Source organism: Neodiprion fabricii, chromosome 2 (genome assembly GCF_021155785.1).
Source record: "Neodiprion fabricii isolate iyNeoFabr1 chromosome 2, iyNeoFabr1.1, whole genome shotgun sequence".
NCBI lineage: Eukaryota > Metazoa > Arthropoda > Insecta > Hymenoptera > Diprionidae > Neodiprion > Neodiprion fabricii.
The window spans coordinates 10,999,492-11,021,804 of record NC_060240.1 but is presented as its reverse complement, the minus strand read 5'-3'; the positions used below and the strand labels follow the sequence as shown (position 1 = coordinate 11,021,804).

Below are 22,313 nucleotides of genomic sequence, written 5' to 3'. Positions count from 1 at the left end.
CTCGAGTAAATTAATCAAGGGTGATGAATGCGGCGTAATGAAACACGATCAGCTAATCGTTACTTTGATCGTGTGTATTTGTTTTTGTGTGAGTGTGACGCGAATTCCGCAACTCTCGCAATCGCGAGAGGTGATATTATGCATCCTACAACTGCACCGGAACTTTGCCAATTTCATAGTTTGCTCAACGTTTCACTGCACAGCACGTAATATCAATCACTGCAACGAATTCAGTGCAAGTTCGCTTCTACGTCGTGTCGCAAATCATAAACTGCCGCTCTGGCTTTCGTAGAATCTCAAGCTCATTTCATTTTGAACAGGATTTTTCTATCCTTTTACTTGTCTGTTTTTGTACGCAATACGTTTTTTATCCAAAGCGATTCCGATGCCAAAGAAACGTAAACCAAATCAGCACAGGTTGGAAAACAAAAGGCACCGGGACCAAATACATCAAAAACAATAATCCAAACAAAAATAATCCACGAAAAAAATATCACAATTCAAATTCAATTCAACGTAATTTAATCTTTTGTCAACATTTCTGTCATTGTTTTGTGATGGATTATTTTTGTCTTGCATTATTTTTCGTTTGCGTTATTTTTGTCTTGGCTTACGCTTGTTTGCGTTGTTAATGAAAGGTTGTTTCTGTGTGCGGATTATTTCTACACGGGACGTTGACGTCGGTCACGCATAAACAAATAACGTGCGGGCTTTTTCGGAACGCTTTGTGTCGTCGTGCCGCCATTTTGTTTATATTATTTTTTTTTAATTTTATTAGAAAGCCGCATGGGTCTGAATCGCATGCGTATAGTTTCTGCTTGGTGAAATCCAATCCTATGCTTGCTTGTTGACTCTTAAGTGTTTAAAGTGGAGCCTGTTAAACCTAGGCGAGCTTAAGTGAAGCTCGTTCGACTCAAACCGAACGCTACACGGCTCAATTCGAGCAGCTTGACTTATCGTTAAGCCGTGATATAGGATCCGAGTATCGCTTTCCGGAAACTACGGAACCAAGTGCACCATACAAGCTTTACCTTGCAGCTTCAAATTCGATGAAAATCCGTCGAGCAGTTTTATCTCGAATTTTCCGAAGAACTCGGAGAAATTACGTCAATTGAGACTTCAGGGATAATCGTAAACACAGTTTAAGGAAGGATAAAAAAACATGCGAAGGCGTAATGTGTAAACTGCAAAATGAACAGAGTCAACACAATTAACGTTTCAGAATAAATTACGATCATTTTTTTTTTTTTTTTTTCAACAACTCTGAACTTCATTTTATGTACCCTGAATTTTACTTCGAATTGCGTCGTTTGTGAAAATTTTTTCCATACTCCGACTATTCGGAATAATCGATTACTAAAGATTTGAAAATTGTAGAATCATAGGATGTAACAAAAAAAAACAACTTAGTTTCAGCCAAATTGAAAACTATGTATAGACAGATCCTTTCTGAATAATTGACAACTTAATCATCAAGTAACGTAACCTCGAAAAAATTCAGTAAATCGTCATCTTTCACGAACGCATCACAGAATTTCGATAAAATCTCTGGAATCTTTTACGTTTTCAAATAGTTGATCGAGGCTTGCTAAGTTGAATTGCAATTACTAATGAAAATCAGTAATTAGATTGAAACATCTGTATTCCGGACAATTGATAAGCATAACTTGAGATTGAGTTTCCATGTAAAATCCGAGAGGGCGCGCTGCGTGCGTGACGGTTTGTCGAAGCTACGGCATCCCAGAATCTTCTCAATTTCACTTTGCAGCAAAGTTATGAGCGCTCACTCGCTCTTCTAAGGAGCTCACGGAGTTTCGTAATAGTTCTCGTAACTGTCTTCCGGGCATTTTCCATTTCAAGAAAAACATCACCGAACCAGCTTTATAAGCTTGAAGGAGACGCGCTTGTACCTGCAGCTTTGCGCTTAAAGTTACGACGTAAAAGTTTACGAAATTTAAATTGAGGCCGTCTCAAAGTTAAAGAATGATAATAGATTTACCTAATATGCACACGCTTTTGCGGATTTTTCATTACAAGCTCAGTGTTTTTTCGTGCTAACAAAGAGGCAAAAGATGTAGATTTTCAAGGTTAGAAAATAAATTTTTTTTCATCACTGCTGTTGGGTCAGAATTAAAACTTCTTATTTATTCTTTTTTTCTTTTTTTCTTTGTTTTTACAGAAAATTCATGATCGTATTCCAAAGTATAAATGAGAAAAATTTAAGATTTGTTTCACCAGTTTTAGGCAGTAAACTTAAAAGTGATTGCTATTTTTGAAGTTTCATTAATCTATTCAATAAAATCAATTGGTAATTTCTATGAATAAAACAATGATACTGGAAATGGTTGAATTTAAAATTTGACATTTTGTTCTTTTAACATCAAAACTTTGAAGATTATAACGAAAGGAAATACATTTTTCTCCGAAAAACAATAAATGCAAAATTGATCATATTCAGACAAGTGAAAGATTTGTTCAGTATTTGCATGATAATTCCAGAAAATTTTTACTAGATTTTGAAACGTTCCGATCACGCTAACATTTTCTTGCTTGTTACAATTCTCAGATTTCGTTCGATTGTGAATTGAAATACGAGTAATCAGCTGCAGGTAAATTGAATCGATCAAATATTCCACCAAAATTTTAATAAATTAAGTCGAACTTTTTTCACCTCAGACTTTTTTGTTTACAGAAGTAAAAAACAAGACAGCAAACGTCGCTAATATATTCTTGGCGCGAAACAATATCTTTAACAAACGGGTTTGTCGACTGAATTTCGTCATTATTATTATGATTATTACGGTTGTTATCGTAATTGGGCGTGATTAATACAAGGAACATTATTTTCAATCAGCTGTACGAAACTTCAACTTGTTTTTAAACAAATACATACGATGTACCAGATGAATATATTCTTAATTGGCAATGTTTATTTAATCGTCGATTTATTCTCACGCTGTAATGTTCGTTGCTGTTTTGATTCATCATTGTTCCTATTTTTCTTTATTTCAATTTAATTTTACAACCGTTCGTGGAATCAAGTTGCGCGAACGATTTTAGACCCGTGAATTTTTCGGGTCTAATTAATTATTTATTGTAATTTTCTTTCTTTCGTTTGACTTACTTTCTCGGAACCTTGGGGGGGAAAAAAGAGCCGGAAAGTTTGTCGGAGTGGAAATCAGACAGTCTTGCTGCTTCAGCTGCCGCTTAATGACTCCTTCGAGAAATCAACATCTCCTTGGCACTTCTTCATTTAATTTTCTCATTTCTCCATTCGCCCTTCCTTATATTCACAATCTCCCTCTTTCATCGACATGCGAGACATAATTCTCAACGAAATTCATCACCCACTCAATTGGGAGTCAATTTATTAACGTCCATACCAATAATGACGTCTCTTTATAGGTATAAACGACCTTCTGCCAATCTATGCTAAAAAGGAAAACGAAGAATCTTCATTTTCATAATTCTGCGTCATGAGAAATTTTTCTCAAAATCTTTCTATCCATAGCCGTGTGAGTTAAACGGTTTCAACAATTTTATCCATATTGTTGTTTATGAATTGAAATTTTTTTCATCACGTTTCGCGTTATAATTATTTTTGCTATCTTCGTTCCGAGGCTCGGAAATACCGCTGGATTTATTTCAAATGACGGTAATATTCCCGTCACGAATCTGCGACGGACTTATACTTTCATACTTTCATTCGTGTTGAGAATATTCGATCAGTTTCGTTTTTCGTGCCAAGTTTACGCGGCCATAAAATCAATCATTATATTCTTGTAGGTCGCCGCATGTATGTTGAACAGAATAAATATCTCACCTGGTGAGCCGCGGATTTTATGATCGCCTCGTGATAGGCCAAATTTATATGTACATTTTATGACGCGAAATTCGTATGGGCGATTTTTCTTTTTTTTTTTTATCCGGTAACGTGATTTTTTGATAGCTACTTTTATGCGGTAGAGACGGGTTTTTTATCTGACAAAAGTATCCTTACGACTGGTGATGGGAAAAACTGTAATTAGTCCGTGACAAGTTACAACTAAATATATTTGACAGTAATTCGGGATGACCGTAGAATAAAAATTGCATTTGGAATTTATGATTGAAGGTGAAAAAGTTTCGGTCGTCTTCTGTAATTGGAAAGAAATTAAATAAAATGCGATTCGTAGTTTTGTAACTAGTACAAGGTCATTTAGAAATCGCATTTTTATTTTGTAAACGAAGGTAAATTAAATACAAAATGGTTTTTTATCTTGTAATTGGGATACAGTTAAAAGTAAATCACAATTTTATCTTACGATTGGAACAAAGCGAGATACAATTGTAATGAAATGAAACAAAAATTGTCGTTGAATATAATTGTTTGCGAATAATTTTACAATGCGAATTTCACTTTCGACTTTATTATGAACTACTTGTCCAACGGATTAACGAGCTGGATTAAATTCGTTGTTATCCTGCTGTTAGGAAGAAAATAAAAAAGAGGGAACAGAAATGAAAAGGAATGTTATACACGTTCCAGGGCAATGATTACGCTCCGATACACGAGACTTCTTTCCTCTGTTGAAATGTAATTGGTATTTCCCCCCAGATTTCCTTTGAGATTTCGAGCAAATCAATGGCTGAACTTAGTTGGAGCAACGGAAAGAATTTCTTCCAATTTTCAACCGACCCAAAAACGATCAAACGCGTATCGTACAATTACGGATATTCGAAAAAATTAGAGAGAAAATTTACTCCGATGGATGAAATGGAAAATAAAAAAGGCACTGAAGAAAATTGCCAAAAACGAACGTGCTTCAAAATATTTTTTTCGCATTTTCTTTTTTTTCCCCCCGAAGTTCGGTGAAGTTTTTAGTAAAAAGCAAGACGTCAAATTGGACAAAAGTAATAAATTTTTATCGATATTGACGGAAATTATTTTGAATAATCTTTTGATTTTTTCAAGAGTAATCGTGACGTCTTTAATTCTTTTTTCTCTCTCTCTCTCTCTCTCTCTCTCTTCATTCGTATGATTCAATCGTGGGAGAAAAACACGTGATTCGGAACCGAAAGTTGTCCGAGAATGTTAAGAGAATTAAACCGACAGAAGTCGTTAGGTTAAAATTCTTCTTGCAGCCCAGGTGCGACGAAGTGCTGCAGTTCCGAAAGTTTGAAATATTGTAAAAAATTAACTCACATAATTCATGAATTAAAGTTTGGCAAACTTTTCCTCGGAGAAAGAGAGTTTCGCCCGCTTTTCCCTTACCCGGATGGTTATGCGGGTTGGTATATACGCAGTTTGAGGGTCGGTTCGTACTTAAGGATGTTTATTTTCACGCGTAGATTACACCGAGTTTGCGTTACTGCCGACTATGAAATTCCAACGGCAGAAACTGGTGTTAATTAAATGCCAGTTCCTCTCCGCATGCTGGGATATTTATTCATCTCTTTCCCCCCCTCTCTCTCTCTATCTCTCTCTCAAGTAATGATACTAATCAACTTGAAGATTAATATCGTAAAGGACTGTGAATTATTATTATATATTATCTACACGTAATATTCATTCTTACGCTAATTACGCAACTTAGGTCTGACGGAAATATTTACACTCGGAAAAATTTTGAGTTATTCTGTGAAAAAAATTTCCCGTGATATACGTTCAGGGAAATTTAGAAAAGATGATAAGCATTGTTTGAAGCAAATTTCAGTTATTCTTTCGGGAATTTTTTACTACAATTCGCTCTGAAAATTATTCGAAAAAGTTTCTTTTTTTTTTTTCTTCTTCCGGTCATTCTTTATTCCAATTTCGTATGTATTTCGAAAAATTTCATTCATCAACTTTTCTGCGATTGCGAAGAAGAAGAGAAAAAAAACACTTTGTGTATTACCGACGTTGTGTCGGAGAAACTTAAAATACGACTTTAAAAAATGTTTGTCACTCGCAGATATTGCTTGCAGAGAAATTGCTTAAATAAGGATTTTTCCGGCTGCGGAGGATAAAAAAAACAAAACGGTACTCTCGCGAAAAAATTCCGTTTAACCCGTTCTTTGCAGATTTTTTTTCGTTATCCCATTTTGTCCCAGTTTGTTTTTTTTTTTTTTTTTCCACGTACGAACCCAGCCTGACGGAGGTGGAAAAATAAGCTGTTAATTCAAAAAACTGAACGACTGTGAGATTTTCAGAGAAAACACCCTACTGGTCTGAGCTTTTTTCGGACGACAGTTATTTTTACCCGCGATGCCGATGGCGTAATTTTCGCAATTCCATTCCCCCTTTCGCGAGTTTTCTCTGCTATGGACTCGACAATGAAAGGGTGAAATATCACCCGTTTTCTCACCCTGCGGCGTGTTTTCTGGAACCCCGAATCGACTGCAGGTTATACGACTCGCCTGTACGTGGCGCGAAACGGAAGATAGAGGGGAGTTTATCACTCCGAAAACTCGGTATGGTATATATAGCCACTAGTCTAGCATTTATATCTAGCATTTGTCTCTCTGCTGGACTTTCAGCTCAAAACTCTTTGTCTCGTTTTCAGAAAATTTATCGCATCCGCACCCTAAATATCGATTTTAATTTTTTATTCTTTTTCTGTTGGGATTCTTTAGTAAATTAATCAATGATACGCCACAATTAAAAAAAGGTGTAATTAATTATGCCGAAATTGTTGAATTAAAAATTTATAATCTCTCTTTAAAGAAATTTCAATAAAACTGATACTCCGCTCCCATTTTGACCCTGATAAAATTATCGGTTTATATCAGAGAATTTCTATAAAGTGACGTAAAGAACTCAGTCATCCTTTTTATAATCGTTAAGATAACTTTTTTTTAATACTTCAATAGAAACTGATATTCACGTTTCTTATAATTTTAAAGGTGAGGACTGAGAGTTCGAAAAAATATCTGAAATGGATTTGGTATGGAATCTCCCATATATACATTTTGCTTTCTTGCGGTCAAAATTTTTACGAGGTTTTTAATTAAAATTTTTTTCTGTACATTCATGTTATGACTGTGTGTTGCAATTATTTTTTTAATTTTATGTTCGCAACAATAATTTTTATTCGGAATTTTTTTTATCGGACACTTGTGACTGAAATTGTTATTGATTCGAGCCAGAAAACAAACCACTGTGTCCGTATAAACAAGAAAAATGACAAAAATTGAATAGACGCTTCGATTGTTAAAAAAATTACTGGTTTTGTCTAATAACACTACACAAGCTTGCATTGATTTAAATGAATTTGTTAGTTTTGGACAGAATGATTTGATTCAAGTATCGATCAGCCGAGTTTAGTTAAAAGGATTGATTGTTTACAAGTGATATTCTTCCGAGTAGAAGGAATTGAGGAAAATTTTGATAATTGTACCCGACCAAAGTTTCCACATATCTCTGAAATACATATTACAATTACAAAAAAAAAAAACGTAGACATTTTTAACAGGACAAATTTCAACCAATTAGGTAACTTGATTATATCACTCCACCAAAATCAACCCTTCTCACCGTTGTAATGTAAAATAAATTATGCAACATTCGGTATTTTGACTAAAAAATAGCTATGTACGTAATGTTTTGATGAAGGAAGAAGAAATGGAGATGAGCTAGTTATTTCGTCGTCGTTTCTCGTTGACGCGTGGCAAGAATGTAATGAAAGAAAGCTTATGAAGGTGAAACAAATCGGCGTAGTACATTTCACGTCAGACCCTGAAATTTACTTTGCGAACTCGACCAGCTGGTTGGTGTAATCTAATTAACCATAAGTGGCACTGATTTATAACCCCGTGTCACGAGGAATATTCACAACACAGTTCCAAAGTTTTCACAACATGAATTTCACTGTAATACTCGCATTGAATTTTCTACCCTGAATCAGAAATACAAATTGATTGGATCCTGACCTGTTGACGACGAAAAAAAGGCCACAAATCACGATGAATAAATCAGAAAAAAATCCTACGTCACAAGTTAAAGAATAATTGAAAGCCTGATGATAACAAAGTAGTCGTGAAAATCTAAAATTATTACTTATTTTTATTTTAATTTTTGGTTTTTGTTCACAGTGCAACGCCGCTGTCGGCGTCAAGGCGTTCTTCGACATGATGCACAGCGGACCTCACAAGGTGATGCTGTTCGGAGCAGCGTGCACACAGGTGACGGATCCCATTGCGAAGGCCTCGAAGCACTGGCGACTCACGCAGGTAACCTGATTCCGTTTTTTCATTGCTCTGTAGATGAAGAATTGACTTATCCAATCGCAGAAGAAACATTAGGTGTACCGAATAACATATTTGAAATCAGGGGACGTTTTCATTGATCGTAAAGAAAATGTCAGTTGGGATGCTGACCCACTGGGTAAAGAAGGGAGACAGTCGGTAAGGAAGGTAGAAAGTCGGTAAGGAAGAAAGAAGGTCGATAATCAGCAGAGAAACAGGATTTGAAATTCGAATTTTAGTGCAGTGGCGCAGAATTCTGTCTTATGAATCAAATTCCGTGGTTAATGAACTGCAGTGTAATTACGTATACATAAATTATTCTCTCCTGTTCGCAGGTAATCATAACCGTACTGGAATTTTATTAATTATTATACGTTTTCAAATTTCTGCTCATGTGAAATTAACTTCATTAAATAATGAATGCTGAAAATTCATCACACTCATCGCATCTGTAATTCGATTCTCTATTAAAATCTTATTAATTCCGAATCAGTCGATATTTTATGAAGTTTGTATTAATGTAATGATGATGATAGAATTTTTTTCGGAGCTTGCGAAGATGAAGATTTAATTGAGGAAAGAAATGTGATAATTTTTCAGAGTTTTAGGTGAAAGATTAAATGAACAGCTGATGCTTTGCTGCATTATACGTTACTATGAAAGGAATATTAAGGAATAAGAAATAATGAAGACCCCTGAAAATTGTGTTTTAAAGTTTCTCAAAAAACTTTGATATTCCGAAAAATTATTTGAATTCAGATTTTTCAGAATACAGTCGGAAAATTTTGAGAATTTTTGTTATAGCGATTAAAAAAGTTTTTAAAAAATAAATAAAACACGCCGAAAATCAATCAAAGAAACACGCATCATTTTAAGGAAGCAGAACAAATCTGAATAATTATACCTTGAATAACCGAGTGTTGAATTTAAGTAGTTGTCGAGCGTAACTTTCGGTGAAAAATTTTCACCCCCGGGTAAAGAAATAAAAAAATGTTTATAAAAAAAATAGTGATATTAATCAATGTACATGATCATTCGTCTCACGTTCTCACCTCATAAAGATAATGCGGTAATCAGTTTATGCATGTATATGATACATATACGTCATACCTGTGCACGTAAATATTTCAGCTTCATTAGTGAGGCTGGATATAGAATATTCATATTTCAGAGACGATCGCGATTTTGTAAAGGCGAACGTGCTAGTCTGCCGACGTAGATTATAACGGTGAAACTAACGTGTCTCATTACTCAAATGAACGCCAAACCCTCGCATCATACGGCTTGAAAAGGTATCAGCTAGTTTCCACATAGCTGTTGGTAATATCAGTCAGTCTGCATCCTTTTTTTTTATCCTTTCTTTCACCCGCATTGGAAAAAGCAGCACCAAGCTCGTGCGGAGTCTATTGATTTTCCGGATTACCATTTTCAAATTAAAAATAGTCAAGATTTAGGAGGTTCCAGAGATTTGCTGTTTTCTTCATTATCACTTTTATCACACATCGTTCAACGCTTATTTTAATTTTATATATATAATCGTTGTTGAAGTATAATTATCATCAATGAACAAATTGTTATTTATGTTCGATTTCAATACAGTGTAGGAGAGAAAAATGTAAAATCCACTTGCTTGTCGTAAACTACCAATTTGATTTGAACATCAATTTTAATATTCTTAGTTTTAAACTGTTCAGAATAGACGCCTTCATCATTTGATCGGACGAATCTTTTTCCGTGATGAAAACTCAATGAGTAACTAGTTCACGTTTTTTCGAGGGATTTTTCACATGACAAAATATTTGCCGTATGTTGTTTTTGATAGTTACTCGAGTGAAAACAAAATCGGGTATAAAAAACGGGTGAGAGTCGATATATAGAATAACTGCAATATAGAATTTTCAACAAGCTAAGTATCTAATTCGTTATGGAATTTTAAGGCACAGAAAGTCAAGATAATAAACCCTGGGGCAAAGTGGGCACGTCTAAGGTCGAGGAAAAATTTTCGCTACTCCTTTTTTGGAGGTTTCTCACCTTACCCATAGAAAAAAAAACTTTTCATCCGTGGTGGCATAGGAATTGAACTATTTTTGCCATCTATAACCAAACAAGAGTATAAAAATTCTATACACGTGACAAATAACATCGCAGAATAGTCAAAATATTGAAAAAAAAAAAAAAAATGTAGAATCGTTAGAGTTTTTACAGCTTTCGTCGACTCTACGTTTATTCCAAAGCCAAAGCTAAAGTCAAAATACGGAATCGCAACAACGAGTTTGAGATTGCCGAAAATTATAGAAATTTTAACGATTTTATATTTTGGTTTTCTATATAATATTCAATTTTTCTGTACTTTAACTTATCTAATTTCGATTTTATAAATTCCGAAATTCTATCAATCAGATACACGCATCTTTGAAAATTTGTCACTATGAATCGTCTACTTTTTTAGCTTTTCCACTTTTTGAGCTTCACCCTAAAACATAATTCTTTGCATTTAGAGGCTGTACAGTTCTTGGATAAAATCTCAAAATCGCATAAAAATCATTTTGGAACCTCATTATAATCCATAACCCCGTGAAAATTTCGTCGATCATACGACTCTGTTAAATCTTTCGTCCAATCGGACAGTTATCACCTCGAATTGAAATAGAAAATCGATTTGGACAACGTCGTAATACACAAAGTGAGAGAAAAATAAGTTATAATCCATTAGATTACAACGATAGAAAACGTTGCCATTCAGAGTGATCTGCATAAGTTATAGGAATCGATAAAATGCCCTCGAGTCCTTGGGTTGTCTTTTTTTTTCCTCACTTTCGCCGATTCCTTGAAATATCATCCGGATCACTTAATCGAAATTTGAAAACCTTTCGATGCATAGATTCAATATTCAATTACAGAATTGATTTTTAAAACCAAAAAGAAAAGTTTTGCGCGTGCGCAGTCGGTACTTCAGGCTGCCAAGTTTCACGGGGTCCTCTCGGTGTCTAATATCGAGATAAGTTACATCGAGGGGCTACCAAAAGTGGTTTATACGCGACGTGTCCTGCGGAATCTTATCCGTTGACAATAGATAATAACAATAAATTCGTCCGGTGAGTGAGACGGAAGATGATGCTAAAACCTGGGCCGAATATGGGTCCATTGAAGCTGGACAAAGAGGCCGGCGGGGAAATGACGTGCAACATGAAAGCCTAGCTGACAGGCACTGTCGTCTTCCGGCTTAGTTGTGTCTCTGCTCCTGCTGCATTACACGTGTCTGGACCCGGGACGAAGCTCGTAATCTCGTTGCGTCCCACCGCTGCCACCATGGGACATGACGTCCAATGGTATTTACACTCGTCCACCGTCGCTCTCTGTATTATTTTTATTTCCGTCCCTCTCCCCATTTCATTCTTTGTTATTTCAACTTCGTTTCACTCTCTTTCCATCCGGTTATTATTATACACGCGCCTAATTTTCCTTCACCGAGTGGAAATTCGTTAGAGATCCTGTGGGAAATTCGGACTACTGGCACTTCCTGCAGGATGAATAACCGGTGATGATGATGCAGGTCTGCTTGTTCCTTCATCGGTGGAAATTTTTCTCTCAAACACCATATACCAAAAATGTCTTAAAAAACTCTGCAGACAGTCTTTTACTTATGTTAAAATTGTTTTGACGAATTCCACTGATTTTTTACAAAAAAATGTCTCAAAATTTCTTGCTATACTTGTCTAAAATACACTTCGAAAGGATTTTTATGGTATGGTACAGAAATCCATTCAGTATTCTGTAAATTTGTTGCGTATGAATTATTACTGCGTGGAAATCAATAAAAGAAAAAAAAATGGTTTTTTCAATTTGAGAAAAGCTTTTTTTTTTTGATTGTTCAAAATAAAGTATTATTCCATTAAGCTTAAAATTTACAGCTGAAAAAGGGACAAAAGAGAAACAGTTATCCTACTGTAAGAAATCATTATTTAACGAAAATTTCATCGTTTATTTGAACCCCCGTTTATTTTATCATCAATAAGCGTTTCACGATCAAAGCAGAAAATTGGGGCGAAAAATCTCGATTCCGCTCAAGTCTGTGACAAGCAATCGTGATTGAGTGGGTCAGGAGTATAATTTTGTTGAGCGTGAAGTGCCTATCACGATGCCCGAGGCCTGTCGCCCTTGGGTAACGGCGAAATGGCGCTGCAAGTATCGAGGAAAGTGTCTGCACAGCGAACAAATTTACTTGTTCTAATAAAACTACCGCGAATTTATCGCGGTGGTATAGTGCCGAGGAATTACGGGTGAATTTGATCGCTCGAGAAACGTAATACATGCCTGGAAATCGACTCGAGTCACGGCATCGCTAGAATAAGTTTTTGTAATCAAGGGAATCGATATACAGCGGTGGTTCTGCATACAGATTCCGTTACCGATGCTTTACCTAGCCAAGACGCAAACCCTTTTCTAGAAAATTTGAAAAAAGGTGTATGTCTCAGCTAAATAAAGTGTCGGTAAGTTATCTGTATCCAAAACCGGTACCGTCTATCTACTGAAGCGAAATTCAAAATATTTGCATTTTCACGATTGTACATCGAAAACGTTGAAAAGAGCAGGATTAATCGTACTCGGTGAACCCGATCGAACCATGAAAAGAGAAGTTGAAGGAATCGACTCATTGTCAGTTCTATAACATGAATTGTTGAAAATTTCGAATCCATGTCAGAAGAGCCTGAGTCAAAATTTGACCGTAAACCGAAATAGAATTTAAGCGTTACTAGGAATATAAAAATACGTGCAGAAATGGCGAAGTCAGTAGAAAAATAAAACAAAAAACGGTGGATTGAATTTTGGCTGAAATAACGCTGATTCGATCGAAGCTTTTGAAAATACAAATTCATTTATACTGAAAAAGCCTTATCGGATTTTTCCAAAACTCTCTGCAATTCTTTCAAGTTTGTAATTTTCCCGTAGTTGTGATGCATGATAAGAGCTCCTGCTGTTCAGCCCTTCGAATTTCCTTTGAGGGTTTCTGGCCCTGACACAGATTACGCCTTGCTGAAGGGGCGTGCACATTAAAAAGCGTCTTTGGCTGTGTGAAGAAGGAATTTCGTTACAATGCGGTTTCATTGTGTCGCGCACAATGATGTGCGATAATCTTTTCAAGATCAGCCTATTTTTCACGTTACATGTTTTTTTTTTCTCTCTTTGTCCTTTTCGTATTTCTAGTCACGATCAAACACAAAGCCGCCCCGCACCGATTAGATTTATTATCGTAAATACGTCACGGAGCTGAAATTTCAAAAATTTTCTTCGAATTGGAAACTATAATTCGGTCTTCAAGGTTTTTCTAAATTTTTCAGGCGTGTGTAAATCTTGTGACGATAATTTTAACCATCTGATCATAATTGCCGTGGAGTTTATTTCAATTCTTATCGATAGTCTCTTCATTATTTGCTATACCGAAAATAAGTGGCTACGTATTTTTTCTGTCGAAAATTTCAAGCGTTTTGCAAAATTGACGTACTTCAGTTTTTTTGAAACCATTACCTGAACATTCCTGTACTACAGAATATTGTTGATCATATTTTACCAATCTTAAATTCGATTCCTTGGAAACTACCAAACATTTTGTGATCCCGCAGAAAAAAGTTGCATTTCCATTTCTCCCAGAATTCATTCATCTGTGATTTTGTTGTATGCCCTTTGATTTTGTAAGTCGTGATTAGCATTTCAACAGAATTTGGGTGAAAATAATGTCGTGTCAAATGGTCTCTAAAATTTTTTTACGTTCCTTATGGCATCCATGAAAACAAAAGTTACTTTTCTGACTGTTCGGTATTTATTTTTTTAACCTATCACTCATATCCGATAACGCATTAGGAATTTTCGCAATATCTGCCAAACCATCACCGCATTCAGCAGAACAATTATCATCTCAATAGTTCCAAAGTTTGTACGATGATGTGGAGTAATGACTCGAGAGATTTAATCAACTGGGATAAGCTCGGGTAGAACGAGATGGAGAGAGATAGAGAACGGTTCGAGAATCAAGCTGAACTTGAAATTGGCAGCATTTAGAGCCGCCCTCCACTATTCTAAGATGAATTTGCCTATCCGCAAATTAATTCCCCAAACCTACTCACCGTGACCTTACGGTTTGTTTCGAAAGTCGGAATTGCACATCGAATGCTGGAAAGGAAAATTAATTATCCTCCCAATCGTTAACGATCTTGCTATTTAATTAGAGATTGCACCTGCAAGTAATATTCTGGATTTTCAAAGGCGTGTGATTAACGGAATTTCTCTCTAATTTTCACACCTTCATCCGCGAATCTGAATACGAAATTCAACAAACAAACATCAATAAACACTTTTCTTCTACAACTAAGTTTCGAAATAAATATAAACACCATCCAACTGAAAAAAAAATAAAAAAAATAAAAATATGGCAAGATTGCAAAAAATAAATGGAATGAAATTTCGTCACCAAAGATTTCTTACTTCCGGTAGAAGGAAAGAAATGGCGACACTAGAGAATAACGGGGGGAATGAAAAGCGGTGACGTATTATATCGTCCGGGAATTCGTTCCTGAAAAGGAGATAAACAGAAAAGAGCTGTAAGCCTTTACGACAGAATCGAGGAAAATGCTTCGTCCCAAAATGCAGGGGTGGAAATAAACCTCGAAAGTACGAGCCTCTTACTTTCGTCTGATCCGTTGAGTTCAGCTCTCAACATTCTGACGAACGACTCCGCGTTATTGATTTCTACTTGAGATCTTATTTTCATTTTAATTTTTCTTTTTCAGCAATATTTCCGCAGGCGTTTCAAGGGAAATGTTTAACTATCCAATTCCATTATAGGATTAAACAAACGAATCTTGCGTTTATTCGTTTGAATTTTTTTGAAATGATCGGTTTTTCCAATGTCATAAATTAGACAAAGGTTTAGAAAGATACGTTCGATTTCATTTGAATATTGAGCTTATCAACATTGCACCGATACATTGATTATAACCTGCGTATTGGTTGCTAAAAAAAAAAAAAAAAAATCTTGTTCACATAAATTTATTGAAAGTAATCATCTGAATAAAACGATCTATTGTAAACTGAAATCGAACGAATCTGTGATAATTTTTTAACTACGTTGAAGGAACTCTAACGCAGCATCGATACGTCTAAGCTTTTGTTTATAGTTACAGAATTTCTTATTTTCATATTTTTGTAAAATTAATAAAATGTATTCATTTCTGATCAGTCAACCTTCGTAAATTCATCTTGATTATATCTGGTCCAATTTTTGGACTAACGATATATCATCCGATTCATTGTTTCGATGCGATTCGATTTTGAAAGGAAAACTGGCGTCCCGAGTATCCTAATTCCAGTAAACGACTCAATAGAACTCATCCATCAATGTTAAGAGTCGCCGTAATCCGGCGATTAGTATAATTTTCCCATTGCCAAGCGGGTTCCGAATATGGTCAAAGGTGTCGAAGGAAGACCGCTATTCATGTTCACCAGTATTGATCCTTTAATTTTCCGCCTAGTCCGTGCATTTCATCTCTCGTAAATTATCCGAGATTAAAAAACTAGTTTCAGATTCTCTGAAAAACTCTGGGGATTTTCAGGGGAATTCAGAGAAAAATTATGGAAACTTCATTGCGACATTTTAGATTTTATTCTACGATTGCTCGTTTTAGTCTTGAGACCGTCTTCCAAAATTCATTTATCGAAGAATTTTTTTTACCGTGTTGGTATTGTTGAAAATTTCGGTTCTACATAATATCAGATTTCCTGATAAAAAAAATGAATTCATATCAAGTGTATTTGCTAAAAATAATCTTCGGAATAAAATAAATTGTTACGTATGAGAATGGAATGAATTAGCCAGAATTTCGATCATTACGAAACTATGTTGAATGAAACATTTGTCTAACAAAGCTTTTATTTAACATTTCAGCGTTTCTTATTTCATATATTTTTTTTTTTTTATCTAGAAATTTCGCAGCTTCCGAATTAATGAATTTGATAAATATTGAACGCGCGACTATCTCGCGGTAAAATTAATACAAAGTGTGAATTACCGGTTGACCTCAAAGTTGATTGTTAATCAGTGTATTGAATATCTCTACCGATGTGTGTTTCTCATCGATTCGCGACGCCTGCCGGAAGTCGATATAACCGAATACGGAAATTGACTGCGTCGAACCTTGGAAAGATATCTTCATTCACACTAATGCTGCGGTTTCCGGTATACTCGATTCGCCGTGGAACGAGATTATCTAAATCTGAGTGATACTGCAGAGAAAGGAATTCAATTCATCCTTGAGGGAAAAAAATTCCCCGCATCGCAGAAGAATTAGTTGCTTCAAGGTTCAGCTCGTGTTTGAAAAATTGTATCGGGGGAAAAACAAACTGTAGTGAAGAACTATAAAAAAAGGGGTGAAAACTCGATTATTTTGTATGAAATTTTGAATATTCGAGATCGCTCGTCGACGAATCCTGAATTAAACAGTCGTTTGCACGTGTCTGTGACGCTTTGCTGATTATTTGCCTCGCGAGGCGTGCAAATGAACAGAAATTTAGACGTGCTGGATTCCGTACTTAATTAGCCTCGACTTTGGATCAAAGGAATTGACAGTCAGATGCGAACGCTGACAAGCAAAGGCCTGGTTTGTCTGATTATACTGATTTGACACTGGGAATTGCATTGGGCTTGAAAGCCAAGTTATATCGTGAAATTACCGAAATTTAGTTAGAATTCGTTCTCTGTAATTTCTCACCACTTTTTTTTTCTCGCCAATTGTTTAGAGATATTCTGTTTGGACGGACTGAGAAAAATTCTGTATTATAATTCACCGAAATGTTTGAATTATAGTCATAATGCCTGAGAGATTTTACAAGATTCTGAAGAGTTTCTGAGAGCAAATAAGATTCTCTCCGAACTTTTTTTTTGTCGAAAATAAGCACTCCGAGTCTTTATCATGCAGACTATATCCAACCATGTCGATTTTGAGTTCAATATTGGACAGATTTATAAAGATAACTCATATTTTTTTTTTGTAACGTCATTTCCTATCAGGCAATAGGAAATAGTTTCAGTCTGATGCCTCTGTATATTTTTTGACGAAAGCACGTTATAAAGAACTGAAATGGATTTTTCGAAAAAATTCAAAGATTCTTATGAAACAGTTCAGATTCATTTTTCTCTAAATACCTAACACTAAATTAATCGAAAATTTTTCCAGTAATTTGAAAGGATTTTTCATAATTCTTCCGAAATTGATTTCCTGCATAGGAATTTAGACGTTTCAATAAAATATCTAGAAACTGTTAAAATTTGCTTTGTGGTAAGTCTAAAAAATTCACCATTAGAGTGGCTTCCTAAAGCAATCTGAAACTTTTCTAAAACAACTTCCGACGCTCCAATGAAAGAAAATTCAGCTCTGGCAACTCTCGGAATTGAAAATTCGCTCAATATTGGATCTTGAGGAAAGATTTAGAGGCGACGTAAAAAAGTAATGAAATGAAACAGTTGAAACCGAATTACTAGCTGCAATGCTTGATGATCAGCCTCAGAAAGGTGCAAGTTTCAAGTCCTTTGGTGATAAATTATTTTTCGCAAGCCACTAATATAGACGAAGTACCGTTCAGTCGCTGGGCCTAAGCGAGAAAAAGAGAAAAAAGGAGAGAGAAAGAGAAAGTGACCGAAAACTCGGTGGGACAGGGAGGATGAAGACGAGTCGAAAAGGAAGTCGGCCGCGCTATCGCGGTCAGAAGAATTCGAGTTGGTGGCAGCGGTGGGATAGCCGAGAGATATTGCAAGATTGAATTCTGATTTACTCGCGGGTTTCTAGTGTCTCTGGGGATGAGATTAAACGAATCGAAGATCGCTACTATCCGCTGTTAGAAGGACATAATTCAGGGCGATTGCTCGATTTTCCATCACCGCGTCACGTGAAATCCAACCTGAATTCCAGGGGTGAGCTAAAATGGATTCGGTGATATAGAACGGGTGTACAGAGACGGTTCGGTGAGTATTTTGTTAGGTCGATAAGGAAGGGAAATGCGTTTATAAAAAAATTTCTTCTAACTTCTCTGAACATTAAATCAGCGTGGTTTTTCAGAGAAATATTCTCGCCAGCATCGTCGTCTTGCCTGCATGCAACAAAACTAATTACGACGTATTAACAAACTTAACGCCGTGATTGGGAAAATTTCTTATCCCCACTTCCGAAAACTTTGATCCCTTAAGACCTGAGACCCAAGGATTAGCTCAGAAGCTTTATAATTTACAATTAAAAGGTTATTTGCTCGGTTCTCGTCTTCTCCTAATTTCCTATTCAGAACATGGAAGAATTACCTATTCGGAATAAGCTTTTTAAAATTGTAAAGCTTCTATGTCGACATCGCGAAGCTGTTTGAACTTTATAAATTTTTTCAACCACTTCCGAAATTTAGGGACGAAAATTATTTTCTCTGTTTCTAATTTACCGATGAATTAAAAAAATGTTAAAAAAAAATTTCACTTCATTTTCACAATAAAATTAAATTGCGAATCGGAATGTGTTTCGTCGGAAATTCAAAACTGCGACTGTTGGTTGTTCCGCTGATCATTATCCGGAATCGTTATTTCTACAGTTTTGCATAACGTTTCATGTATCACGGGTATAATTCGAGTTTTGACAGTATATTGTGAGGCAGCAAAGGTCTCTCGCCTTTACGCCAAGCTTTTTGTGATTAAACTTTTAATTGGCGCTTTGTGTCCACTGCGAATAGCAGAGATACTACTCAACTCTTTGCAAATTTTCTCAACGTACCGACAATCGTCGTAACTCGGTGAAAAAATTTACCAGAAATCTAGTTTTTCACGCTCGTCTCGCGAACGTGCATTTCACGACGATGCGACCGGCAGAAAAGTGTCCAAAATTCAATCTTGAATAATTTTATTTTCGTGTCTGAAACCCGAGAAATAAAGAGTAAAAAAAGGAAAAGAGAATTATTACCTTTCTCAGTCCACGCATTATTCCTGTACTATAGAACGCAGTTTACTTACGAGCCAATTATTAGCGAATGTAGGTTCCGAATTGCTCCAATAACCAAGCTATATTTGAGATTTGATACCTAATATCTTGAAAGGTTTTTGTGGTTGTTGGCTCGTATTTGGGCAGGATGTTGGTTATGCGATAATAAAAAGGTGGGTATTAATGCAATGGATCGAACCAACTGTTAGCAATAAAAGACGGAAATTTGGGGAAACGATTCGCTGCGGGTAATCAAGATGATTTTTATATTTTTTCCGATCAGTACAGAGAACTGAAAAATATTTCCGATATTTTTTTTCCGTTTTTAATTAGCCCAAGATCGATGTCACGATTTTTATTCGCATAAATCAGAGAAAAAATGTTTTTCCATACCGACAAGAGAATATACGCCAAAATTTGGAGTGCCAAGGAAACGAGTTACGAAAAATTGAATGAACGATACTCTTGATTTTTTTTTTTTTTTTGAGGCATAAAGGTCACTAAAAATCAATATAAAGAGACAAAATTTTACCAAGTCACGTACAAATTACAAAGCAAAAATGTCATTTCTAGTCGAGACGACAATGTGTAGTTTGTAATTGAACGAAAGTGAAATAAAAATTACAATTGCATTACAATTTAACTTATAATTACAAAACTACAAGTGTAACTTGTATTTTATTTCACCATGATTGCGAGTTAGACATGTAAATTTGTAGTTTAAGTTTTACAATTTAAGAATCGAACATGGAATTGATAGTTCAAATGCAATCATTTACAAATTGTAATTAATTAAAACTTTCGTGCATAAACGAATTTTTTCTGCGATCGATCATTTTGACTCTCACTTGAATACCGAAACTCGAGCGATCTCGATTCTTGAATTTACAGTATTCGATTGACAATCTAAGAGTGTCTTGAACTAAAAATCTGGAAAAAATCCAGAAACTCTGAATAACTGACCCTTGAATTTCATCAAGTTTTTACAGTTTCCGAGACTCTAAGGACGCGGATTTGTCCTGTTTCAAATTGTGTGAAACATCTCATCATATTCTTGTAAGGATAAATATGATTAGAAAAGAAATTCCGAGAACAGAGACTCGCGTTAAGGTTCAACAAAGCTTCAGAGCATGGTCTGTTTTGTTGAGCTTGTTGGATCGGCGACATGCGACTCGCTAATACGTGCCAATTAGCCATCAACCAGATCAGCTGTAGCCAATCCGTCTGGGCAAAGGGCAACGAGAATTTAATTAACCTCGACATCCGAATTCGTTCCCCCGAGGGAATATATAGGGCATTCCGTGCCAACTCACCCGGATTTTGAAGTCCATTATTTTGAATTTGGTTAAAACTTTTTCACACGATTGCAGCATCGCTGTGACTGCTAATTATTTATCTTCTCTTCGGTGCGACTGGTTTTCAGCTGGTGATGGTTGAGCTTTTTTATGGTTGTATTGTTTGCAGAATTTTGTTGAAAATTTTACAGTTTTTTCCGACATCACTTCGGAGTAATTTGCATTATACCGTTCTTCTTTTCGAACGAAGAACAACTTTTGCCAACGTTTCGAAATCTCTTGCGGTTCTTTTGCAATTCGTTTCGTAACGATAATTTGAGTCGTAACGACAGTGAATATTAATTATAACTTCGAGGCTTATGTAATTATCACTTTTTGCGGAGTCTAAATTAAATCATTTGAATTAATTAAAATCCTTTCAATTTCGGCGTCGAGTTTTATCTGACTTCTGGAGATTTTTAAAAATGGCCCAAGAACTCGATTATTAATGGCCATCATCTTAGGAATGACGAGTGATAACTAAAACCCAGAAAAAGAAAAAATTAATAATTCTGTTTAACTGTACTACACTGAGAGAAATTTTTAGTTTCGGTTACCGTTCGGTCCTTAACTATTTTCATTTTTATCATAATCGAAAGATATAGTTCTAGGAAGAAAATGAAAATTAGTTTCGTAGCTGTTGCCAGAAAGTCTGGTATCCGTTACTATTCCTTCTCATTACAATCACTGTTACTATATTTTCTCGTAACTGTTGCGAAAATTTAACGCTCGCGCAAGAATAAATTGACGTTAAAGCTTTATTAAACTAGAAAAGTAGAGTAAACCTCAGAAACTGATTTTGCGTTGCAATTACCAAGAAAGGATCGACAATAGCGCAAAATGTTTACGCTTACCTCGTTTTTCGTAATTCCAAAAATATTCAAACAGTTTTTTTTTTTTGACGATACCTGTTTTACCGTATTTTTCTCAGTGTACCGCATACCAAAGTAAGAAGAATATTGTGAACGGCAATACCGTATGAAATTTCCCATCCGAAATCTCGAATGTGCATTTGTCGAGGAATTACGAGCCGGGCGGGTCCCGAAAGCGTTAAATAGAGCTCGTCGAGTGAGCATCAACAACGAGTTTCGGACCATTTCGCAGTTCTTCAACGCCGCGGCGTTAATTCCGTCCTTCTATTTGCAAATGCGGGCCCCGTCATCAGCCCAAACGAAATGGAAATCAAGGACGAGCCTCACAATCATCCGGTGGTAATCCCACGTCCCGGCTCTGATCCTGTATCGCAAGCTCGCCAGTGCCAGGCGAACCAAACCACAGACGCCACGAGGAGCGGCCCTTTGTGCTTTGCTCCAGACAAAGCTGTGAATTCGATTCGATGCATTCGAGGCTCTTGCGAATCCCACGTTTAAGGGGGTGTCATAGTAAATCCTTACCGACCGAGTTAAATGTCGCTCGTCAACTTCTAGAGAAAAAAGGAAATTGTGTGATCTCGAGTTTTCACTAGATCTCCACGTTTCAAGATCGAGAATCGTTAAATCGTGAAAAGATCATTTTTGGACGGACGTCTGTATGTTTGTAACCAATTTTTCCGTCTGAAGATATCTCGGGAACGAGTTAACGGATTTCAATGATTTTGATCTCAATCGCCGCGGGTTTTCCAAACTTAGAACGGATTAGATTTTGGATTTGACCGGTTCGGTACTTTTTCAATTATTTTAATAAGGGAATTCCAAAAAATCAAAAATGATGATACCTTGACAATGGATGAATGGATTTGAATGACAATTGGTACCGTGGAGTTTTTTGGGTC

General features: G+C 35.9%; 1 protein-coding gene across 2 annotated transcripts in view; it reads left to right on the top strand.

Moving 5' to 3' along the window:
• Positions 1-22,313, top strand: part of LOC124175333 (gamma-aminobutyric acid type B receptor subunit 2) — a 183,548-nt gene that overhangs the window by 111,843 nt on the left and 49,392 nt on the right. For both annotated transcript variants that reach the window (XM_046555456.1, XM_046555455.1), the window contains exon 2: positions 8,053-8,190. In XM_046555456.1, coding sequence (XP_046411412.1) covers positions 8,053-8,190 — 138 coding nt within the window. The remainder of the gene's footprint in view (positions 1-8,052; positions 8,191-22,313) is intronic.